General features: G+C 63.4%; 1 protein-coding gene across 2 annotated transcripts in view; it reads left to right on the forward strand.

The window, feature by feature from the left end:
* Window positions 1–11,566, forward strand: part of LOC142415236 (tumor necrosis factor ligand superfamily member 10-like) — a 104,460-nt gene extending 92,894 nt beyond the window's left edge. The window contains exons 2-6 of one of the 2 annotated variants that reach the window (XM_075513307.1): window positions 5,538–5,694; window positions 9,155–9,301; window positions 9,619–9,655; window positions 10,199–10,306; window positions 10,578–11,566. In XM_075513307.1, coding sequence (XP_075369422.1) covers window positions 5,623–5,694; window positions 9,155–9,301; window positions 9,619–9,655; window positions 10,199–10,306; window positions 10,578–11,020 — 807 coding nt within the window. In that variant the 5' untranslated portion in view covers window positions 5,538–5,622 and the 3' untranslated portion in view covers window positions 11,021–11,566. Of the gene's footprint in view, window positions 1–5,393; window positions 5,695–9,154; window positions 9,302–9,618; window positions 9,656–10,198; window positions 10,307–10,577 lie in introns of those variants that run through there. The other variant, XM_075513306.1, reaches the window with a different exon arrangement.
* The last annotated feature ends 8,921 nt before the right edge of the window (window positions 11,567–20,487 follow it).

Below are 20,487 nucleotides of genomic sequence, written 5' to 3' on the forward strand. Positions count from 1 at the left end.
TGGAAGCACTGACCTTCCCATTCAGCCTCGGAAGTACGGCGTGATGGGGAAGAGGGTTTTTTCCCCCCCAAAAAAAATCTGGGCACAGGAATTGATCGGTTCAAATCAAAAGACAAATGTGTGAGAGAGCATACCAGGGAGGTTAGCAAAGGCTTTCCTGAGCTGCACGCAATGATTTCGCATCCCCGGGGGCTGCTGTTTCCTGACTGAAGATCGTGTAGCCAACACATGTTAGAAATCATCAGCTGCTCGAGCAAACGACGCCAGGCTGCGGTTTCCCTTAAAGGAACAGCCTCGGGAAGCTCAGACCTAGCGCTGGAGCTCTGCGCCAGAAGATGCGAACCAGGGAGGAATGCCCTGCCGCTAACCCAGCTCAAGAGGGGTCCAGCCTAGGCTAACCCAACAGACCCCGCACGCCCTATCGTCCCCGTAAAACATGGGAAAATAACACGACTGAGTTGCACGTTCAACCGTCCTGCCTGAAGCAAAGCTGAAGCGAATCCAAGGGACGGGCTGGAAAATCCCCGGCGCCCAACTCGCATCTCCACGCGGGTGCTCTCTGCCTGCTTCCCCCAGCCCAGTGCCTCGCTGACAGCACTGGCGAGACCCCAGCAAAACACCTTCTCCTGCTCTCCTGCACTTGCTCTGCACCGCTGCGTGCTGAGGAAACACGTTTCCAGGCTCGGCTGACCCTGCTCTCCTAGTGCACAGACCAGGAAACATTAAAAGTGAAAAACAACTCCTCAGCCAGCATCGGGAGGCGTTTGGTGTTTTTTTTTTTTTTTTAATCTGGCTCCCACCCAATTTTCTTTGCACAGTTCCAGTTTTGGTCCTGCCCTCGCTCCCAGGCTTGGCTGCTCTGCAAACCTATCTCCGAGGCACGGAGAGCAGCCCCAGGCTACCAAGTTCTCGTGGCTCCAGGCTTCCCTCTGCTCAGCAGCAGAGCCCACGTGTGCCCTCGCCCCATCCCGCAGCAGCGCGGGGGTGAGCGGTACCCAGGTTGCTCCCGCACGTACATCCACACCCCAAATTGTAAATGCATCCGGCCCTTCGAGCTCAGCTCCACCAAGAGCGGGAGCTTGGCCACCTCTGCCCTCTCTCCACCCCGCCTGGCTGGCTGCCCTGACAAGCCAGCGCTGCCCCTTGCATGGGGGGGCCCAGCGCACGCAGCCCTTCAACACCAGAAGCAGGCAGAATCGCTGCCCGAGACCCGGGCAAGGTTTTGCCAGGCACTTGTGCCACAGATGCGCCTTTCCTAGCTCTTCCCCCTCCACCTGGCTCTGAAGGTCCTGAGCCTTTTTAATGAGAACAACCACCAGGAGGTTTTGGTTTTCATTGGATTTTTTAGAAATGAATCGTCATCTCTCACCTGGCTCAGCACCCTCCCCTGACTCCGATGAAGACATCTCGCCTGCGGCCCCAGCCACTTGCCGGGGCAGGGACGATGCCCGCACCAGCGCCGAGCGGAGCAGCGCCTGCCTCTCACCGGCTCTGGGCACCGGGTCGTGCACCGAGCTGGCAGAGAGCAGGGGAAAAACCGCTCGTGGACTTGGCAGATGCTTTTGGCTGGAAGATCCCCTTGTCTCGGGAGCATCCTGACTGACACGGCATGGAGGTGGAAGGGGCAGCGTTTTCCCCACCCAGGTCCCTGCGAGACAAATCACCAGTTCAGCAGCTCCTTCCCACAGAAAGAGCGGATGACAGCAAAGGGTGGTGGAGATGAGAGCAGGCGCTAGGATCAACAAGCAGCCCAAGCCGAAAGGCTTTGGCTGGGACGGTTGGTAATAAATCAGTCCTCAGCCCTTCAGCATCCGCCTCCACGTCTCTTGCCCGCATCTGGTCCCACCTCCTTCGCCCTGCTCCTGCAGCTTCGCTCTGACCGTGCTCCAGCGCGGGTCGACAGGAGGTGGGGAACAGGGGGACCCGCAGCCCCCAAACAGCGTCAGAGCTGCCTTTCCGCTAAACGAGCAAGAGGAAAAACCTTTTGGCTACCCAGAAGATGCCAAGGAAACCGCCAGCCTCCTCCACGCACAATCCCCCCATCCTCTCCCTTCGCACATCACAGTCCACTGGAGACACCCGCGCAGGGAGCGATTAGATCAGTGACCTAAAGACATTCGTACGGAGCTCGCGTTACCCAAGGCTTGGCGAAGTCTTTTACAAAAGCAATAAAAGCCAGATAAGGTGACTAGTTACCCGCTTCCCCGTGTTTGGGAGGTTGTGATAGCCGGTCACGCGGCTCCTCAGCGTGCCGGGCAGAGCCCGGAGGAGCCCAACGTGCCTGGCTGGTGCTTCAGGGACTACTGCACATTTGTGCACACCTAAGGATAAAATTGGGCTTGGGGATAGCAAAGCGCTGAGATTTAAGTATCCCCACGCTCACCTCGTGGCAAAACAAGCATGGGTGGAGGGAAGGTTCTGGAGGAGACCCACTCAGAACTGCTCCTGGGGTTCGGGCGATGCCAACCCAGCCAGGCTGCAGCGACGGGTCCAGAGAGCAAGGGTTGAGAGGAAGGACACGTGTACGAACGCCAGCCTAAGGAGCAAGGAGAGAGCCAATACTGACCCTGCAGGGAGCCCTGCCCAGGGGCGAGGGCAGGCAGCCATCGCTCCCCAAACAAGCGTCCGCTCGAGGAGAAACGCGGGACGGGGAGGGCAGGGCGAGCGGCTGGGCAGGGGACTCCCCCGCGTCGCTGCTGCAGCACTGCCGGCCCTTCCTGGCCAGCTTTTCCTATGCAAAAGCCACCTTAAACCTCCAGCTCCCCTGTCTGGGTGCTCAGCAGCCCCGTGCCAGGGTGCAGCACCTGCGTGATGGGTGTGAACTGCTGCAGAGCCAACACCCACTGCCAGGAATGGCCACCAGCACAGGCCAAGGACACCCGTGGGCCACCAAGATGCCACAAGCAGATAGAGCCTGGGGGTGATCGGGAAAGGAGAAAGCAGGGGGACCAGGGGTCACTCCCAGTGCGCGGGGAGCACCCTGCTTCGCAGGCAGGAGCGCTCCAAATCAGGCAGAAGAAAAGGCAGGACCTGCTCGAGCCTTTGCCATGCTCTGCCCCACGCGTGACCAGCTCGGGCAACAGGGCCACCCACTCACCTCCCCGCACCCCGAGAGGTGGCTGCATCTGGGGACGGGCAGGGGGACCTGCTCTCAGCCCCGAACGTCCTCCAGCAAGGGCCATCTCCTCCATCTCCTGGGGAGGGAACCCCAAGCCGCCTCAGCCTGCCTCGCCACCCTCCTCCGGACCGCGGGAGGGTGGGTGCTGCCTCGCCCTCCAAACGGGGCGAAGAGCCTGGCAGCGCTGCATGGGCAACGCCGCCCTCCATAAGGGGGGACAAGGACGCGTCAGCAGAAATGTAGGGCTGGGAAGATGCTTGAGAGCCTTTTCTTAAAGCTCCTGCCCTGGCAGCTGAGGGAAAGGACAATTCCTGTCCCCCCACCCCAGCCCAAGGCAATTAGGGACCTGAGAGGGAGTTGCTGTTTCCCCCCCCCCCCCCGCCCCACAAATCATTAAAAAGAGAAACTGGACCTGCTCTTTCCCTTTTAATTAGGTGGTACCTGTGAATTGCTGCCTTCTCCTGCATCCCCTGCGTCTGCTGGGGCTCCCTGCAGGAAACGGGGCTGCACGAAGCCAGGGGGAAGCAAGAGGGTTCGGTGGAAGAGACAGTGCCATTCCTGGCAGGCAGGATGTGAAGCGGGACAAGTTCCTTTTTTAAAGGAAAAAAAAAAAAAATGCCCTTCATTGTGTGAGAGCGCTGGAGAAGCGAGCTGCTGGTGAGCTGCCTCTTCCTACCAGCTCTCCCTGTTCCCCAGGCGGGGGGGGTCCTTAGATGACACACGCTCCGCAAGACCCAGCCCAGAAAGTCCAGGCTCAAGGGCCAAACCCTGAACCGATGTTATTACTGAAATATCACAGACAGCTTTAAGCCCCTCAGGGGTCAAAGCTCAGCCTGGCAGGGCTTTGGTTCACAGCTCTCACCGAGGGAGAGCAGCACTAGCTGGGGACCCCCGTGGCACGCAGGGAGGTCAGCCCTCGTGGACTCAGAGCAGCTCTGGCTTCGTGGCCACGTCTCCGTGGCACGTCCCTATGAATAACTGTGGCTGTGGCACTGGCCTGGGTCCCAGCCTCGGGACGGCTGCAGGGCCTGAAGTCCTGGGGATGGGGCGGGCCACAGGGCAGCTGCCTCCATCATGGGTCTCACCTGGGTCCAAATTCTCCCGCTCACAAGCCGGCCCCTATTTCGCCATCGATCCTAAATCGCCCCCCAGCACAAGGCTCGGGGTTACCAGAGCTGCCTGTGGGTCTGGGCTGAGGCCAGCCCCCTTTTCCCACGCCCCATCCTTAGAGAAGAGGGAGCGGTTCTGGGAAGACTGAAGTGCTCGTGTGTTTTATCAAGATCTCACCTTCATTTCAGCGGTAAAAGCACTAAAAGCCGCAGACTCACCTGACCACGGAGTGGCTATCGCAGTGGTCAGGCGGCAGCCGTATCTCCAGCCTCTCTGTTTGCTTTCCAAACAACTCGACATTTGTGTTTCAGAGCGACTGGGAACCCTGCGCGCCCGCAGGACGGAGCACTGGGACTCAGTGGCCAAATACCAGCGTGCGCAGAGGACAGCCTGCCCTGCTGCCCGCCCGGCGCTGCGGCTCCCAGCCCCGGGTGGGCTCTCGCCGGGGGGCAGAGTGGGCACGTTTCCCCCTGGGCAAGGCCTCTGGGAGATGCTCAGCAGCAGCTGGGCCCCTTTCTGCAAATCTTTACCTGTCTGAGCTTCTTGGGGTGGCCAGCTGAGCCCTGGCCAGACCTGCTGGCCCAGGGCCCCACAGGGACGGGTGGCCAGCTGAGCCCTGGCCAGACCTGCTGGCCCAGGGCCCCCTCCCTGGAAATATTTCAGGTCAGGCTGGACGGGCTCCGAGCAAGCTGCTCTGGCTGGAGATGTCCCTGCTCTTGCGGGGGGGGGACGAGGTGACCCGAGAAGGTCCCTTCCAACCCAAACCACTCTACGAGTCCGTGAGTCTGTGACAGGGACGTGCGGCCCATCACCCCAACCCGTGTCAGGTCACGTCCCCCCAGCCCTGCCACCTTCCGTCCTCAGCCCGTGGGGCAGCGTGGGGGGGTTGCTCGCTGCCCCGGAGCGGGGTGTCCCCAGCCCCGCGGGGCCACCCCCAGCGCTCCCGCTGCCCTGGCTCACACGGGGCTCCCCGAGGGCCCCTGTCCCCCCGCTCCCGCCGCCTGGCGCCCGCTGCCGGCGGGGCCCCGGGGCCGCCCCCTCTCCCGCGGCCACGCCGCGTCCCCGGCCCCGGGGCCCCCCCTCGGTCCCCGTGTCCGTCCCCGTCCCCCCCCGCCCCGGACCCCGCGGAGGGGGCGTGGCTACGGGAGGCCCCGCCCCGCGGCCCCTCCCTCCCCGCGGCCCCGTCGCAGCGCGGCGGGCGCGGGGCAGCGGCAGCCGGGGCGGGCCGGGCCATGGCCCCGCACCAGCCCAGCGCCGGGCCCTTCCTGCGCTCCGACAGCGGCGGCTCGGAGGCCCCTATGCTGGCGGACGGCCCCGGCCCCGGCCCCGGCCCCGGCGGGGCGCGGGGGCGGCGGCGGCGGCGGTGCGGGCCGCTGTGGGGCAGCGTGGCCGTCATGGCCATCCTCGCCCTGCAGATCGCCTCCACCACCGGCCTCTTCGTCTACTTCACCATGGCCATCTCCAAGGTGAGCCCGCCGGCGGGGCGTGGGCCTGCCCCCCCCCACCCTGCCCGCCCTCCCCCCGGCCCCCCGAGCCGCTCCGGTGCGGGCGGGGCCCCGGGGCCGGCGGGGCTGCTGCTCCCCCGGAGACCCGGCGGCTGCGGGGGGGGCTCCGCCCGCTCCCCGCTCCGCGCCGCTGCTCGCCGGGGACGGCGGCTACCGGCGCTGCCCCGCCGCGGGTCCAGATGTGAAAGGGGGGGCGGGGGGGGCGGGCACTGTCCCGAGCCCTGCCCGGAGCCGCGGGTCCAGATGTGGAGGCGGGGGGGGGGAGCACTGCCCCCGGTTCCCCTGGGAGCCGCGGATCCAGCTGTGGGGTGGGGATGGACACGGCCCCCAGCTCCGCCCAGAGCCGCGGATCCAGATGTGGAGAGAAGGAGCCTTTGTCCTGGGCTCCGTCCGGAGCCGAGGGCCCGCGCTGGGAGGGGGGGCCCTGCCCTGGGCTCCCCTCAGAGTTTGCAGCTCCAGATGGGGATGGGGGGAGCTGCCCTGGGCTCCGGGCCCCATTCGCCCCTGGTTCCTAGTTCATCTCCCCCCCCCCGGCCCCCTCCATTCCCGTCCCACCCACGCTCCAGGACCGCCGAATCCTCCTCACCCCCTTTGTGAGATGCTGGAAGCGGCCTGGCTGGGAAACCCCCCCCCAGCAGCAGCTCTTGGGTGCTGGCTCCGGCTTCATCACACCAAATAACCGTGCTGGGATCCAGCCGTTCCCCCCTCCCCGCAGGGTCACTCGTGCCAAACCGCTCCCAAACTCAGCCTGGTCCTGCTAACGGCCCCCCCCCGGCAGCTGACTGGGGCCCACCGCAATCCCCGCGCAGCGGGAGGGTCAAGGAGGGGAAAACGCCGAACCGGGGAGACCTCTGCTACGGGGAGAGGGAAACCCAGGCCTGCCAGGCAGCTCCACTGTCGGCACCCACCGTCCCTGGCGATGGAGGGCCCATCAAGAAAAGGGCCCCGCAGTGCCAAGCATTGCGCAAAACCACAATAGAGGTGGGGAAAAAAAGGAAAAAAGCCCTGCCCGTGGATGCAGGAGGAGCGGCCTGTCTGGTGCCCAGCGGAGCATCCTTGGGAGCAGACTTCAGCCCTCGCTCTGGGCTTTGTTTCCATCCCGGGATCCCATGTGGCACCCGCTGCGAGGGATTTACATGAAAGGCACTGGAGAGAGGAGGGGAATGCGGGCAGCCAGAGCCACAGGGAAGGGCTGAAGGGAGGAGAAAGCCACTTAAATTGACCTCTTTGGGCTAATTTCAGAGGCTGGTCACTGGGTCCCTGCACGGGATCTGTGCTGGGGATAGGTAGTCAGAGCCCAGCATCTCCGGGGACACTGAATCACTCTCATGGCCGGCCTGCCCTCGCCCCCTCACGTGGGGTACTTCCCGTGCCTCCAGTTTTACAAAACTTTCCCACTTTTTCCTTCATTTAAACACCCCACCCCGCACAAGGTTCCCAGGAGGGGAGAGGGAGAAGGCAGGCGGAGGGGTTACCCTGCGGAGGGAGGGGTGCTGGTGGTACGTGCAGCCTATCACAGCAAGCTTTCATCAAGGCAATTAGCTTGATCAGGCGGTGCCGGGCGGTTGTTAGGACCCCGAGGGACGAGGCACACGTTTGCAGTCCCTGTGCCAAGTCACCGGGCACTGGGAGGAGGGCTGACCCCCGTTACGCGGGCACACGCCGTAATCGGGGCTCCGGGCGGCGCGGCACGTGCTGGCCCTGCCCAAGCACGCGTCGGTGGTGTGGAGTTCCGTGCGAAGAGCCCCATCGCTCGGGGCTTGGCTGCCTCGGCGGGCTCTGCGCATCCACCCACTCGGGCGGGCAGGTCTTTGCAAGACTGCGGCCCGGCTGGCTAAACCCAGCCCGGGGAACGCTCCTAGGGCTGCGCTCGCCTGTCTCCAGCCACGCAAGCCACCGCATCAGTCCCTCCGAGCTTGCCGCTGCAGCTCGCCTGCCAGCCACCGCGCTCCTGGCGGGTCCAGCCGGCCAGCGCGAGGACAGGCTGTTGGCCCAATAGTGCAAACCCCACCCCCCCAGCCCTTTTTACCTGACCTCGCCCCGTCTTTCTGCGATACCAGAGTCTGTATTGATCCCAAACATGAGCGCATCCTGGTACCAGGCCAAGCGAGTGCCCAAAACTGCGGCCGAGGGAGGCGGGCAGGCAGGAGTCTGGTGGGGGCTCGGAGCAAGCAGAGACCTGGGGAAGCGCAGGGTGCTGGAGGTGGCCAAGCCCCAGGTGACCATGTGGCCAAGCCCGAGGACTCCTGGGGCCTGGGAATGACCCAGGTGATAAAGGTAGGATGGTCAAGGTGCCGGCATTCCCTCCCAGCTCCTGGCACACCGATTTCAGGGCAGCCGTCCCATCTGTGCCTCAGTTTCCCCGCGCCCTAGGCAGCAGCATCGTGTGGTGGGGCCCCGTAGCCAGCCACGCCTGTCCCCCACTGCGACACCACAGCCGGAGCTGAGCCGGGTCAGCCCCGGGACAGCCTGGGAAGGGGAGCTTGCCGTGCAGCAGCCGGCGTCACGGGGAGGGAAGGCTTCCCAGCCCAAACCGCAAGCCAGCACAGGCTAGGAAGCGTCCGAGATCTGCCTGGGCTGACGCAGCACTGCGAGCGCTTGGGGTCCCGTCTCTGGCCAGCACGGCTCGGCAGCTGGAAGGGCAGAGCTGCGTGAGAGCTTGTTTTGCAACCCCAGTTTAGCTCAGCAACGGGAAAGCACGAAGAGCGTGGCGCAGGCTGCCCGGGCACGTCCGGCCCGCAGCTGCAGCTCTTGCCTCCGTGTGCCGTACGGAGCCAAGCCTCGCAGGGCAACCGCTTCCCCAGGAGCTGTGAGCATCTCGCTCGAAGCTCGGGCTGGGTTTTGCCGCTTGAGGAGCCTCGTTCCCCCAGGGCAGGAGAGGAGGAGGTGAAGGAGATGGGGAATGGGAAATTTGAGTTCCTTTTCTTTACCTGGTGCTCTGCAGCTTCCGAGAGTCCCCGAGTCTCGCCTCCTCCTCGCGCTCGGCGCTGGAACTCGGTGAAAGGGGCTGTCGTGTTTCCCGAAGAGCCGGGATGAGCAAGAGTCGCTTCTGCTGGGGATCGTAGGAGGACAAGATGAGATTTAACCTGTCCGATTCACAAAAACAGATTTTTGACAGAACTTGGGATCCACCCAGCCTCCTGCCACCTAACTCCACCCCAGCACGGGGGACACAGTCGGCGTTTGCACGCCGGCGGTGCCGCCCCGTCCCGCCGCCGGCTCTGGGATCAGGGCAGCTCGGGGTCGTTCTCCACCCCGTGGCGCGGCTGCGGGCACCCTGCCGCTGCAGGAGCGGGGCCGAAGGCGGCCGCCCCGTGCACGCGCCCCGCCGGGCGTCCCCGCTGCTCCCTCCCGCCGAGCTGCGCACGCCGCCCCGGCCTGCCCGCTTTGACGCGGGGATGCCCGGGTGTTTCTGTTCCAGCTCAAAGCCCAGGCGCCGGGGAGCGCGGAGGAGCTGCGGTGTCTGCAGGTCATCAACCAGCAGCAGGAGGGCTCCAGCCTGGAGGAGGTGATCAGCAACCAGTCCTGCCTCAAGCTGGCCAACACCATCAAAGCCTACGTGGCCACGGTGAGCCCGGACCCGCCAGCGTTGGGGACCAGGGGAGGATGGGACAGCCGATGGGAGAGCTGTCTGCCTCCCTGCCTCAGTTTCCCCATCTGCCTCCCCGGAGGGGTGGCAGAGGGCAACTGCACGGATGGCTTAAGAGGGGGGCGGAGGAGTGGGGCTGGATGCCAGGCCCTCTGCAGCGAGGAGCTGGTGGAGCCCAGAGACATAGCGTGAAAGGCAAGGTCGTGAAGGCTCGGAAGAGACAAGAGGAGCTGGGGCGCGGGGGACGCCCGTTTCACCTTTAACCGCGGGGCTGTTTCTCTTCTCTGATGGCCCAGGTGACGGAGAACGTTATCCGCAGGAGCACGGAGAAGGGTGAGTCCCTCCTGGCCCAGCACCGGGGCTGGCAGCCGGGGCGCCGCTCGCCGGTGCCGCAAAGCATCGACAGCCTCTTTGCCGGGGCCGGGTTGCAGCCGGACAGACGGAGCCGCGGTCCTCGTGTGCACGGCTCGGCGTGCGGCCGGCGATGCCAGCGGGCTGGGGGGGCTCGGTCGCTCCCGGGGCAAACTCCGCCGGGCACGGTGCTGCGAGCTGGGGCAGGAGAGGGGAGAGCAAGGCCTGTCCCAGCGGGCAGGTGGAGGGCACGCGGCCCCGGGGAGCGGGTGGGAGGGACAGCCGTGTACGTCTGTCTGGAGTCCGGGGAACCAGGGCCACAGCGGGCAGCGCAGAAATGTTAGATAATGATTGACTAGACGTTTCCATCCCCAAATAACCCCCCTCTTTGATGCGTCAGTGGGGCATTTTCCTGCCCCGCTCGCTCTGCTTGCTCAGTAAGCAAGCTCTGCTCGCCCTGCCGGCACGGGGCCGGGGGTCCCCACGCTCTCTGTCCTCTTCAGCCGCGCGTCCCTTTTCTCGCAGAGGAGCGGCGGAGCTACTTCAACACCTCGGAGGGGCAGGTTCCTCCCAAAACAGCCGGCAAGCCCTCGGCACATCTCACCCTCCGCCCGCAGAACCTGGCCCAGGATGGTGAGTCGCGGAGCCCCGCTGGGCACCGGAGGGTTTCTGAGTCGGGAACAGGGTAAAGATCTCACCCAAGTGGCAGGGGACCAGGATGGGAGGATGCATTTGGTGGCAGATGGGGAGATGTTTCTCCTGTCCGGTCCAAGAGCGCCTCCTCCACCCCTCCAAGCTGGACGACCGTGGGAGAGAGTTAGAGCCACCCCCTCCCTTTCTCCTGACCCTGCCGGGTGCTCCCCAGAGCATCTCGCTCCCCTCGGCGACCCTTCCTTCTCCCCAGGAAACTCCAAGCGCTTCGGGAACCTCTCCCAGTCCTGCCGCCACGCCATCGCCCGCTGGGAGGACAGCACCATCCACTCGCACCTGCAGAACATCACCTACCGGGATGGCCGGCTGCGGGTCAACCAGGCGGGCAAGTACTACATCTACTCCCAGATCTACTTCCGCTACCCCAGCGACGGGGCCAGCGCCCGAGTCTCCGTCCCCCAGCTCGTGCAGTGCATCAACTGGAAGACCTCCTACAGCCAGCCCATCCTCCTGCTCAAAGGGGTCGGCACCAAGTGCTGGGCGCCCGAGGCGGACTACGGGCTCCACGCTCTCTACCAGGGGGGACTGTTCGAGCTGAAGGCCGGCGATGAGCTCTTTGTCTCCGTCTCCTCCTTGGCCATCGACTACAACGATGCAGCAGCCAGCTACTTCGGGGCCTTCCGGCTCGACCTGTGACGGCCGCCTCCCACCTTCCCGCTGCTCCTGCCCATCGGCTCTCCGGGCGGCCCCGGGGCAGCAGCTATTCGAACAGGACAACGGCCGAACGGCCGGGGGGGCCCGGCGCAGGGACCGTCCCCGCGTGCGTCGTCCCTCGTGGCGAGGGACGAGCCAGAGGAGGGCACGGGGGGGAGGCTGCCCGCAGGGACCCCCTGCGCTCGGTGCCGCAAGGGTCCCCGCCGTCCAGCCGGGAGGAAGCCCGCGAGCCAGGAAGGGTCCCCGAGGACCCACGGGAGACGTGCGCGAGGGGGGGACGTCCCAGCCCCGGCGGGACATCACCTCCCTGGCTCCTGTCTGAGCAAACGGAGCAGGTAGCGCCGGACGGCTCCCTGCTGCCGGAGAGGCACCGGGGTCACATCTGCGACCGCAAGACAAAGCCGTCCCCGTGGCAGGGTGACCCTCTGCGAGTCTGGCCCCACGTCTGGCAGGGGCAGACCCAGCCGGGCTGTGAGCGCTCGGGGACCCCGGGCTGGAGGCGCTGGGACAGAAGCCGGGCTCAGCAGACGCGGCAGACCCAGCCCGGCTGGGACAGAAGCCGGGCTCAGCAGCGGCACAGCGAGCGCGGGCGCAGGGCTGGCCCCCCCGGGGCAGAGCACCAGGGGACAGCCTGCAGCGACCAGGCGGGTCCGGCATCAGCTTCTGGAGAGGAGCGACGCGGTTTCAGTTCAGGCTAATTAGAAACCTGGAGCGATTCCAGCAGTCGGTTTCGGGGGAGGTCAAAGAGCAGGACCACGAAGCTGGAGTAATCACCAGCCCAAGCACCCGGGCACGTGGCAGAGAGGTGCATTTTGCCCGAGCCGACCTGCACAGGACTACCCGGCCCAGGAGCTTGCCATCACACCTCCCCTTCGCTGCTGACCAAGCATCTCTTTCCTCGGGGTTTTTGGTCCTCCCGGCCCTGTTGGGCCAGCGCAGCCACCCGCTTGCTCGCATCTTTAGCCCCGGCAATCATTACCCTGCAGGGTTTCAGCCCACGGGTGAGCCCCGGCGGTAGCAGCACAGGACCCAGGAGGGACCAGACGAAGCCCTCGGCGTCAAAGGCCGTGCCGGATGCGAAAGGCGGGTTGAAGCGGGGCAGAGCGCGGTCAGGCTGGCTCGGCCCACGGACGCTGGGGTGGACGCAGCCCCCTTTTGTAATTACCTGTATACTCTCTGTATCATATTAAGACTGTTGGTGTGTACGGACAGGACGGCAGCACAGTCTCCCACGGGGGACGCAAGCACCCGCCACGCTGGCACGGCTGCGAGGGGGGGCTCTCGGTGCTGGTTTAAATAAAGCCTGTACTCCAGCACTGGTCTCGCACCTCTCCGCGTCAGGCACCCCAGGCAACGGGCCCTGGGCCTCCGAGCAGTCGCAGTGCTGTGCGAACCAGACATTTTGAGGTCTGGGCCGGTTCCCGCGCTCAGCTGACAACGCTGCAGCACCCCTGGGTCCTGGGCAGCCCCGCTCGCTGCAGCTCAGCCTTATCTGCCCCCCTCTTTGCCCAGCCCAGCCCAGGCTGGCTGCAAGCGGAGCTCTGCAAGGGGGCAGAGCAGAGGGGCAGCTCCCCCGGCTGCCCGCAGCCTCCCTCCGGCCTCCCCCCCCCCGTGCCTCCACGCCTGCCGGAGCAGAGTCCGGCCGTGCCAGCCCGGTGGTCCTGGCACGCGGGCGGCAGCAGCAGAGCAGCCCGGGTGCGGTGCCAGAGCTGCCGGGTGCCGAGGGCTCGTGCGGTTCCCGGGAGCTCCGGCCCCGAGAGCTGCAGACAGAGCCCAGCGAAGGCTGCAGGCAGCAACCGGGTCCTGTCGCGTCTTGCATCTGTAGAGCCTCGAAGGGCTCCGCCACCGCCTCTCTGCCACGGGCGCCTGGGGCATTCCCAGGGAGATGCGCTCCCGCTTCCAAGCCCGGAGCCTTCATCTCCCCTGGGACCAGGGGCAGCCCCACCACCAGCTCCGGCAGAGCCCCTCCCGGGACCTGAGCCTGGCCCAGCTCCTCTTCCTCCCCTGCTCCCGTCAGCTCTCGGGGCTACGTCTCACCCAGCTGCCCCGGGGGATCCCGGTGCTGCTCCTCCTCCTCCTCCTCCTCTCTCTGCTTTGGGGTTGCCATGCCCAGCCCAAGGCACAGCCAAACCCGGGGGTGCCAAGACGGGCTTGTTCCCCACCACGCTGTGGCCAGGCAGGGGCTGCTCCTTGCTCCTCCTGTCCGTCCCACAGCTTTCCAGGCCTGAGCTCCCTCTCTTTGCATCCTCGGCTGGGAGCGGGGGCCAGGCTGAGCCGGGTGGCTCCCACGTCCCCCCCACCCCCAGACGTCGGCCACTGCCACTCGCCAGCCTCCAGCTCCTGCGGGCTCCTGCTCCAGCGAGGCCGATACAAAAAGCCCCCCCAGGGGCACGGTTTGGCCCCGCCACCCTGCGCACGAGCGCCCGGAGCAGCCCCGAACGCGCGGGCAGCTTTCCCGGCTCATCCAGCGCACCCCGAGCGCCGTCCTGCCGTCTGCAGAAGGGGTGGCGCGGCTGCTCCCCGCTCCAGGCGGGGCTGCAGGGTCCCGCTCCCCGCGTCCCCCCCAGCCGCCCCCTCCCCGGCCGAGGTCCCCCGGCCCCGCGGAGGGAGGAGAGGCTTGGCTCTGCAGCGCGCTCGGCCCCCACCGGCGCGTTGTGCTCTCGCCCAAGGCAAAGAGAACCCGAGAGCGCACAGCGCAGCTGGGGCCCCCGTGATACCGCTTAGCAAAGACCCCCAAACACGCCGAGCCCCGCAGACCCCTCCCTTCCAAAACCACCTTTGAAACGGTCCCTTTTTCTTCCACTTCTCGTTCCTCCTCCTGCTTTCTCAACCACCTTGGGGACCAACAGCAGGAATTGGCCTCCCACCGCTCTTACAACCCTTACCGGCTCGAAACCTCCTCCCGGGGAGCACCGCGCTCGTCCCGGCTCCCGCATCCCCGGCCCCTGAGCTGCCTTTGGCAGCAGCTGTGGGAGCTCAGGGTTGAATCAGAGCACGGAGCAGGTGGTTCCAAGTTTCCCTTTGAAATAGAGTTTAAAGCAGCCCCCCAGCCTGGCGGGGCGGGTAGGAGGTGGCCGTTTGCCACGCAGCAAGCGGGAGCCGGCGGCGCAGGTAAAGCAGCCCCTCGCGTGAGCTGGGAGAGCCGGGCTCCGCGCCAGCGGGGCGACGGGTCACTCCGCTTTCCTGGAAAGGAGCAGATTTGTGGGCGGATGTTTTTGGAGAAGACGAACTCCACGAGCATCAGGCCAACGGCAGCCTCGCCAAGTCTGGCGAGAGCCGAGCGGCACTGGGCAACGAGAGACGGGACAGACGGGGGGGGGAAGAGCGGGCAGGGTGGGGCGTAGGCTGGGGAGGCCGTTCTCAAGGTCCCAGCTCTGCAGCTTTTCCAGGTCTCTGGGCTCTTCGCAGTGGCCAGCAGCGGGGAGAGGGGCTGGCAGGCGTCCCCCAGCCCCGCCGCTGCTGCCGAGCCGCTTCTGGAGCCACGGGGCGGACCTGGCCCGTGGGCACGCTGCGGGGAGCAGGCTCCTGCGGAGCCCCCACGGCACGAGCAGAAAGGGAAGGCGAAAGCTTGCCAGCGCCGGGCAGAGCTGTCGGAGGGAACGAAGGCGGCACCCGGCGAGGGGCTGCCCTGGCCCCGGGCTGCGCGGGCAGGCTTGAGGCACGGGCTGCTCCAGCAGAGTCACCGGGTCCTGACTCTTCATCTCTCCCCCCGCCCCGTGACATCTCCCCTTTCCGAGCAACCTCACCCCTCCCAGCCCCGGCCTGAGCTTAGAGGAGGCTTAGCGCAAAAAACCCCAGAGGCTGAGAGAAGCAAAACAATCCCGGGAATTCGATGCACATTTGACATGCGCCAAAACTGGAAGACGGTTTTTCGGTTTCCCAAACTAGTCTGAAATTTAACAACAAGCAGCAAAAGGGTATCGCACCCATGATTTGGGCACGGGAGGACCTCCCGCGCTGGCCTTCCCCCCCCCAGCCCCGGCAGAGGCTCCGGGTTCATTCCCGCAGTCACACGGAGGTTTCCGGCACCGGGCAAGGCTGCCTCGCCGCTCGCTTGTACAAACGCAGGTCCTGGGTTTTTGAAGTTTGACGTTAACGAAGAGTCCTGAAGACTGGACAAGATCAACCCCCTGGCCCCATGTGCAACGTCCTCAGAAATCCCCCATTTCGTTTTAGGGAGTGACTGGAAGAACCACCCGGCTCGTGCCCTTCTCCAAGCTGAGAGCTCATCGACACAACATTATGCAAAGATTTTTTTTTTTTTTTTTTCCCCCAGGAACACCTGCAGGACAGCCCGGAGGTGTGAAGGGGATGGGGAGTCTTTAATCAAGGGGGTTCGAAGACAACCCTAACCCGCTAGCCCTCACCGCCTTTGTTTTCTACAGCTGCTGGGGATGGAGAAAGCAGATGGAGTTGGGCAAGAACTGAGCGCGCAGGCAGGCACTACTCCATTTCATCACCATCATCACTCATTAAGCCTCTGTGCCTCAATTTCCCCGCTCGTACGAGATGCCTACGGACGCTGGTCTTTGTAAAAGGCTGCAAGACCCGCAGGTAGGAGCACACCGGAGGAGCCTGGGGCTCAGCCCCGCGCGTCTCGGGGTGGAGAGCCGGCGGCGCAGACGCCAGCAGGCAAAGACCTCGACCCACTCGCCGTCATGGATTTTACACCAAAAAGAATCTGCGCGGGTGTGTATAAACCCCTCGTGGCGTATACAGCAATAGCGGCTGTTGCGTTACTCAGCTGCTGCCGGTGGCAGGGTTGCTCGGCCCTGCCGCGATTTCTTCCTGCAGCTGCGAGGGCAGAGCCGGGGCAATGCCAGGGAAGGCGAGTGCCGGGCTGCCTGCCTGCCCACGCTGCCTGGAGGAACGGGTGGTTTCGGGGAACAGGATCGGTGCTAAACCTCGGTGCCAAACCTCGGTGCCAGCAGGCCGGTTACAAAACTACTCCCGAAGTGAAAGAGCAGTTTGCTTTTCCCAGGCCAAAGGCAGCGCGGACCAGCCCGCACGCTTCACCAGAGCCTTTCCTGGCCTCTAGCAGGATAACGTCTGTCAAGCTCAGAACCACACAGAACAAAAAAAATAAAAAAAAAGAAGAAAAACACCCGAAACTGAAAGCCGCTCCAGCTCCCCAGCCCGCTCGGGCGCCTCGTCCCGCCAGGTGACGGCTCAGAAACCTGCCCTGCCCTTTCCTCCTGCTTTAAAAGGGATGCGACACACTACAGCTCTAAGAACATTTTCAGGTTGACCTTATTTCTCATGGATCCGTGTTGATCTGATCCAGATACATACTGCTTCCTTTTAGTCGCTGCCAAAGGACCGTCTTATCTGCACCGCCGTGAAGCTCTGCTTTCAGTTCAGCGCAGACGAACGTGCCAGCCAGCCAAGGGCGTTCACAGCACTAACTGTGCTGCCTTTGTCTTAAAATAAATTCTGGGGCTGAAATATCTTCCCCCCCCCCCGCTCCTTCTGTTCTTATTAACCAATTCATCACTACATCCAAGTCTGTTGTTCCTTTCCAAACAAGATCTTGTTTTACTTTCAAGTCCCAAGCCCAGAAACAAGTTCGCAGCAGGAAGGAGGAAATCCACACTGAAAAACACGTCGACACCCCAGGAAATCATTTCTTGGGACATCGTAAATAAAGCGTACAAAGAAAGCAAGCCCGGGGTTGTGACCCCACCATCACGCGCGCCCAGATGCCACCGGCACCCACCGCTCTGCCCTGATGCGCATCTGCCCCGGGGACACCTCGGGACATCGCACCCGGCCGCGGCTCCCCCCCAAGCATTAATTAAGCCTGAAAAAAGAGGAAAACAAACCAGCAAATCTCTTTCCTTCAGCAAGGATTCAAATAGCTGTAAGGAGGCAGGGTGCTCGTTAAACCGATGGGAAAACACGCATGCTCTCGCAACGCGAGCGAGCCGGGGGAACCCCGTGCTGCCGCAGGCAGGAGCCCGTTTTCATCCCTCCCGTCCGTGCCCGGTCTCCCGGAGCCGTGCTGCCCACGACGCCTTCCCCAAACGGTTGCAGCCCCCCGGGGACCGGTGCTGGGGTCCCACTGAGGCCCCAGAGGAAAGACGCTGCTTTGAAGGTGATTTCTCTCCCCCTCCAGAGTGAATTGCCTTTTACTTGGACTCTGAGCAACAGACCTTGGACCCTTTACCTTGGACCCTGAGCAACAGACCTCAGGGCCGCTCGAGCGGCGAAGCTGATGCGGCAGCTCGGCCGTTCCTTTCTCCCCCGCAGACACGTCACCGCCGCTGCCTGGCGCGGTCCCAGGCTCCCCTGCCAGCGCCGACAACGCCCGGGCTCTGCCCTCGGGATGAGCGAGCCGTACACCAGAAAACCGCTGAGCCAGCTTGGTCCAGACTTAGGGATCTCGTGCACAAAGGACACGCGGTTTTTCCCTTTATTTCCCCAAGCGAGACAAGCTGGAGATACCAGGAAAAAATAATTCCACTTACCTACTGTTCAGTGTTGGGCCCCTCACTCCCAGAGAGACATTGAGGGGCTGGAGCGTGTCCAGAGAAGGGCAACGGAGCTGGGGAAGGGTCTGGAGCACAAGGCTGATGGAGAGCGGCTGAGGAACTGGGGTTGTTCAGCCTGGAGAAAAGGAGGCTGAGGGGAGACCTCATCGCTATCTACAACTGCCTGAAAGGAGGGGGTAGAGAGGTGGGGTCGGTCTCTTCTCCCAGGTAACAAGTGATGGGACGAGAGGGAACGGCCTCAAGTTGCGCCAGGGGAGGGTTAGACTGGATATGAGGAAATTTTTCTTCACTGAAAGGGTTGTCCAGCATTGGAACAGGCTGCCCAGGGCAGTGGTGGAGTCCCCATCCCTGGAGGTATTTAAAGGACGTTTGGATGAGGTGCTTAGGGACATGGTGCAGTGGTGGGCTGGGCAGTGTTAGGTTTACGGTTGGATTCGATGATCTTAAAGGTCTTCTCCAGCCTAAATGATTCTATGATTCTATACTGCCTGCAGCGCAGGGGAGGCAGGAGGAGCCCGTCCCTGGGCATCTGGACAAAGCTGCTAAAGCAAGTCCTGACCTCCACAGGAGCCCACTCCTCACGGACACCCCCGTATCGGCTGCCTTAGTCCAGCTGGGAACCTGGCCGGGGGAAAGGGATGGCACCGGGCTCCCTCATCCACCGCATTTCGTTAAGGCGAAGTTCAGAGGATGGCAGCTTCTCTGTGGCCAGGCAGAGAAGACAAGGGGAGCAGCAGAGCGTCGGCGAGAGCCCGCTGGCCCCAAACCTCCATCATAAACTACCTCATGCATTTTGCGTCCCGTTCGACCCCCAGCACTAGGCTGGGGGAAGCGCAAAGTCACCTACCCCAACTCTCATCCTGCCCTTAAGAAGGCCGACGGCCAGGGCAGGCATCCAACCCCCTCCCCAGAAGGGTCCCCACTAATGTACCTCATAAATATGGTATCCTAACACCCCCCGGCGCGTCCCTTCCTTTTCGGGGTGAGGCTAAAGAGGAGGGTGCCCTACGGCCACCTCCTTGCAGTGTCACCCCGGAGTTCAGAGGTCTTAGCAGCAGATGAAAAAGGCATTTACAAGAGCATCAACCCCAGCTTTCTCTCCGGTTGGTCAACCCAGTGCTGCAAGCACCGTTTCTTGCTCAGCTAAGGCAATCACGGGCCCGGTGTTATTTATCAAGCGTAGGGATCGTCTCCGGCTCCGACTTGCATAACCAGCTGTTTGCTGGAGAGAAACCCCAGGGCTCCTCCTGGAGTCACTCCGACAGTAAAGCAATGGAAAAGCAAGAACTGGACGGGGCAAAACCCTTCGGAGCAAAAAACTGAGTACGGTCTCTCCCCTGCGCAGGATTTTTGATGAAAGAGTTGAACTTACTTTTGTAGGAATTAAAGGAATTCAGTAAAAGCAGACAGCGGACAGCCAGGAGCTTCTCTAACCCGCATCTCGCTGGGGACGAAGGCACCCATCCCAGTATAGAGCTGTACATCTATACCTGCACGAGCCCCTCGCCAGCCTCACGTTCTGGGCCCAGCGCATCACCGCTGTAGCTAACGCAATAACGACGACCGGGTAATTTTGCCGCAAGTTTCCCTACGCAGAGAACTACAGCTTAGACACAGGTCTGGAGCTGAAACGAGTATTTCCCTTACACAGACACCATTTATGTTGGTCAATGGGGTTTTCGCATCCAGAGCGGCTACAAAGTCACGCTCCAAGCTCCTATTTCCACCTTGCCCACGCGTACCAGACCTCCAGCCGTTAAAGCACGCACCCCCATTCCCACGGGGGATTAGATCCAGATTAGAAAGAAGCAGAAACCGAGAGATCTGCTCAAGCAAGAGGCAAAGCAAGGTGCTGTACCATTGCAGCGCTTCTCTTACTTGCCCATCGTCAGCACGTTTGGTTTGGCATCACGAAGACTCGAAATCCTGCCCGCACCAAGGACTGAGCCTCTCTAAAGCCCAGCTCTACCAGGCTTTCCCGCAAAGCCAGGGGCTGTGTTTTCCCACTCTCGCCTCCCCGTGCAGGATTTTCTCAGGCCAGCCTCCTGAGGACGCCTCTCCCACGCAAAAACACCTCCACGCCGACGGCGGCCGCGGAGCTGGGAGCTTGCCCGCTGGCGTAGCCCCCGCGCTGCCGGGCAGGTGTTTCCTGCCCCGAGCTGCCCTGGGTTCCCAGCGCTCCCACGCCCAGACGGCAGAGCGGCTGCGGTCCCCTCCGACGGCGTGCTCCCTGCCCTGCCGCTTCCCCAAGAGCATCTGGGGTAGCCCGCCGGCCAGCTGCACGGCTCCAGCCTGCTCACGGGTTTCCCTTTTGGCACCTCTTGCCCTTACCTTCGCACCACGCTGCTGCAGCCTTCCCACCAGGAGAGGAACGGGCTCTCACGTATTGCGGATCTAACTGAGGCAGGGACCATATTTTTCAAGCTAGAGCCCTCCTGCGTATTGTAAGGTAAGCAAAAAAGTGGAAAAAAGCTTTGTCTTTCTGCTGTCCCACGCTGGGAAGAGAAGCCTGCACGCAGGGGACGGGCATCCCCGGCCTCTTCCAGTGCAGACATCCCCTGGAGAAGCGGAAGGCGGCAGCTTCTTCCCTGGACTCACACCCAGACTCAGAGAGCATCCATCCGGCGAGAGGGGGACAACCCTCTCCAAAGAGGACAAAAAACCCAGCATTTAAAGGCAAAGCTTTCGCTGCCACCAGGCAAAGCCTGCCGACGGCCACGGCCGAGGCAGAACGCAAAGCATCTCGAGTTGTGAGCGACTCACGGGCACGCTGCGGTCTTTGTTTCAACTCAGCAACCATCTCCTGCTGTACAAAACCACCACAGACAAAGTCAAGGCGTTTATTTTCTAAGCAGAAGGCGTCTGATCCATTAGTAACATCTTGGTTTGATTCAGCTTTAAGCTATACCAGAATTCAAGACATCACCACCGCCCTGCCAGGTTAAAGCAGTGGCAGCA

The sequence above is a fragment of the Mycteria americana genome, chromosome 10 (genome assembly GCF_035582795.1).
Source record: "Mycteria americana isolate JAX WOST 10 ecotype Jacksonville Zoo and Gardens chromosome 10, USCA_MyAme_1.0, whole genome shotgun sequence".
Lineage (NCBI taxonomy): Eukaryota > Metazoa > Chordata > Aves > Ciconiiformes > Ciconiidae > Mycteria > Mycteria americana.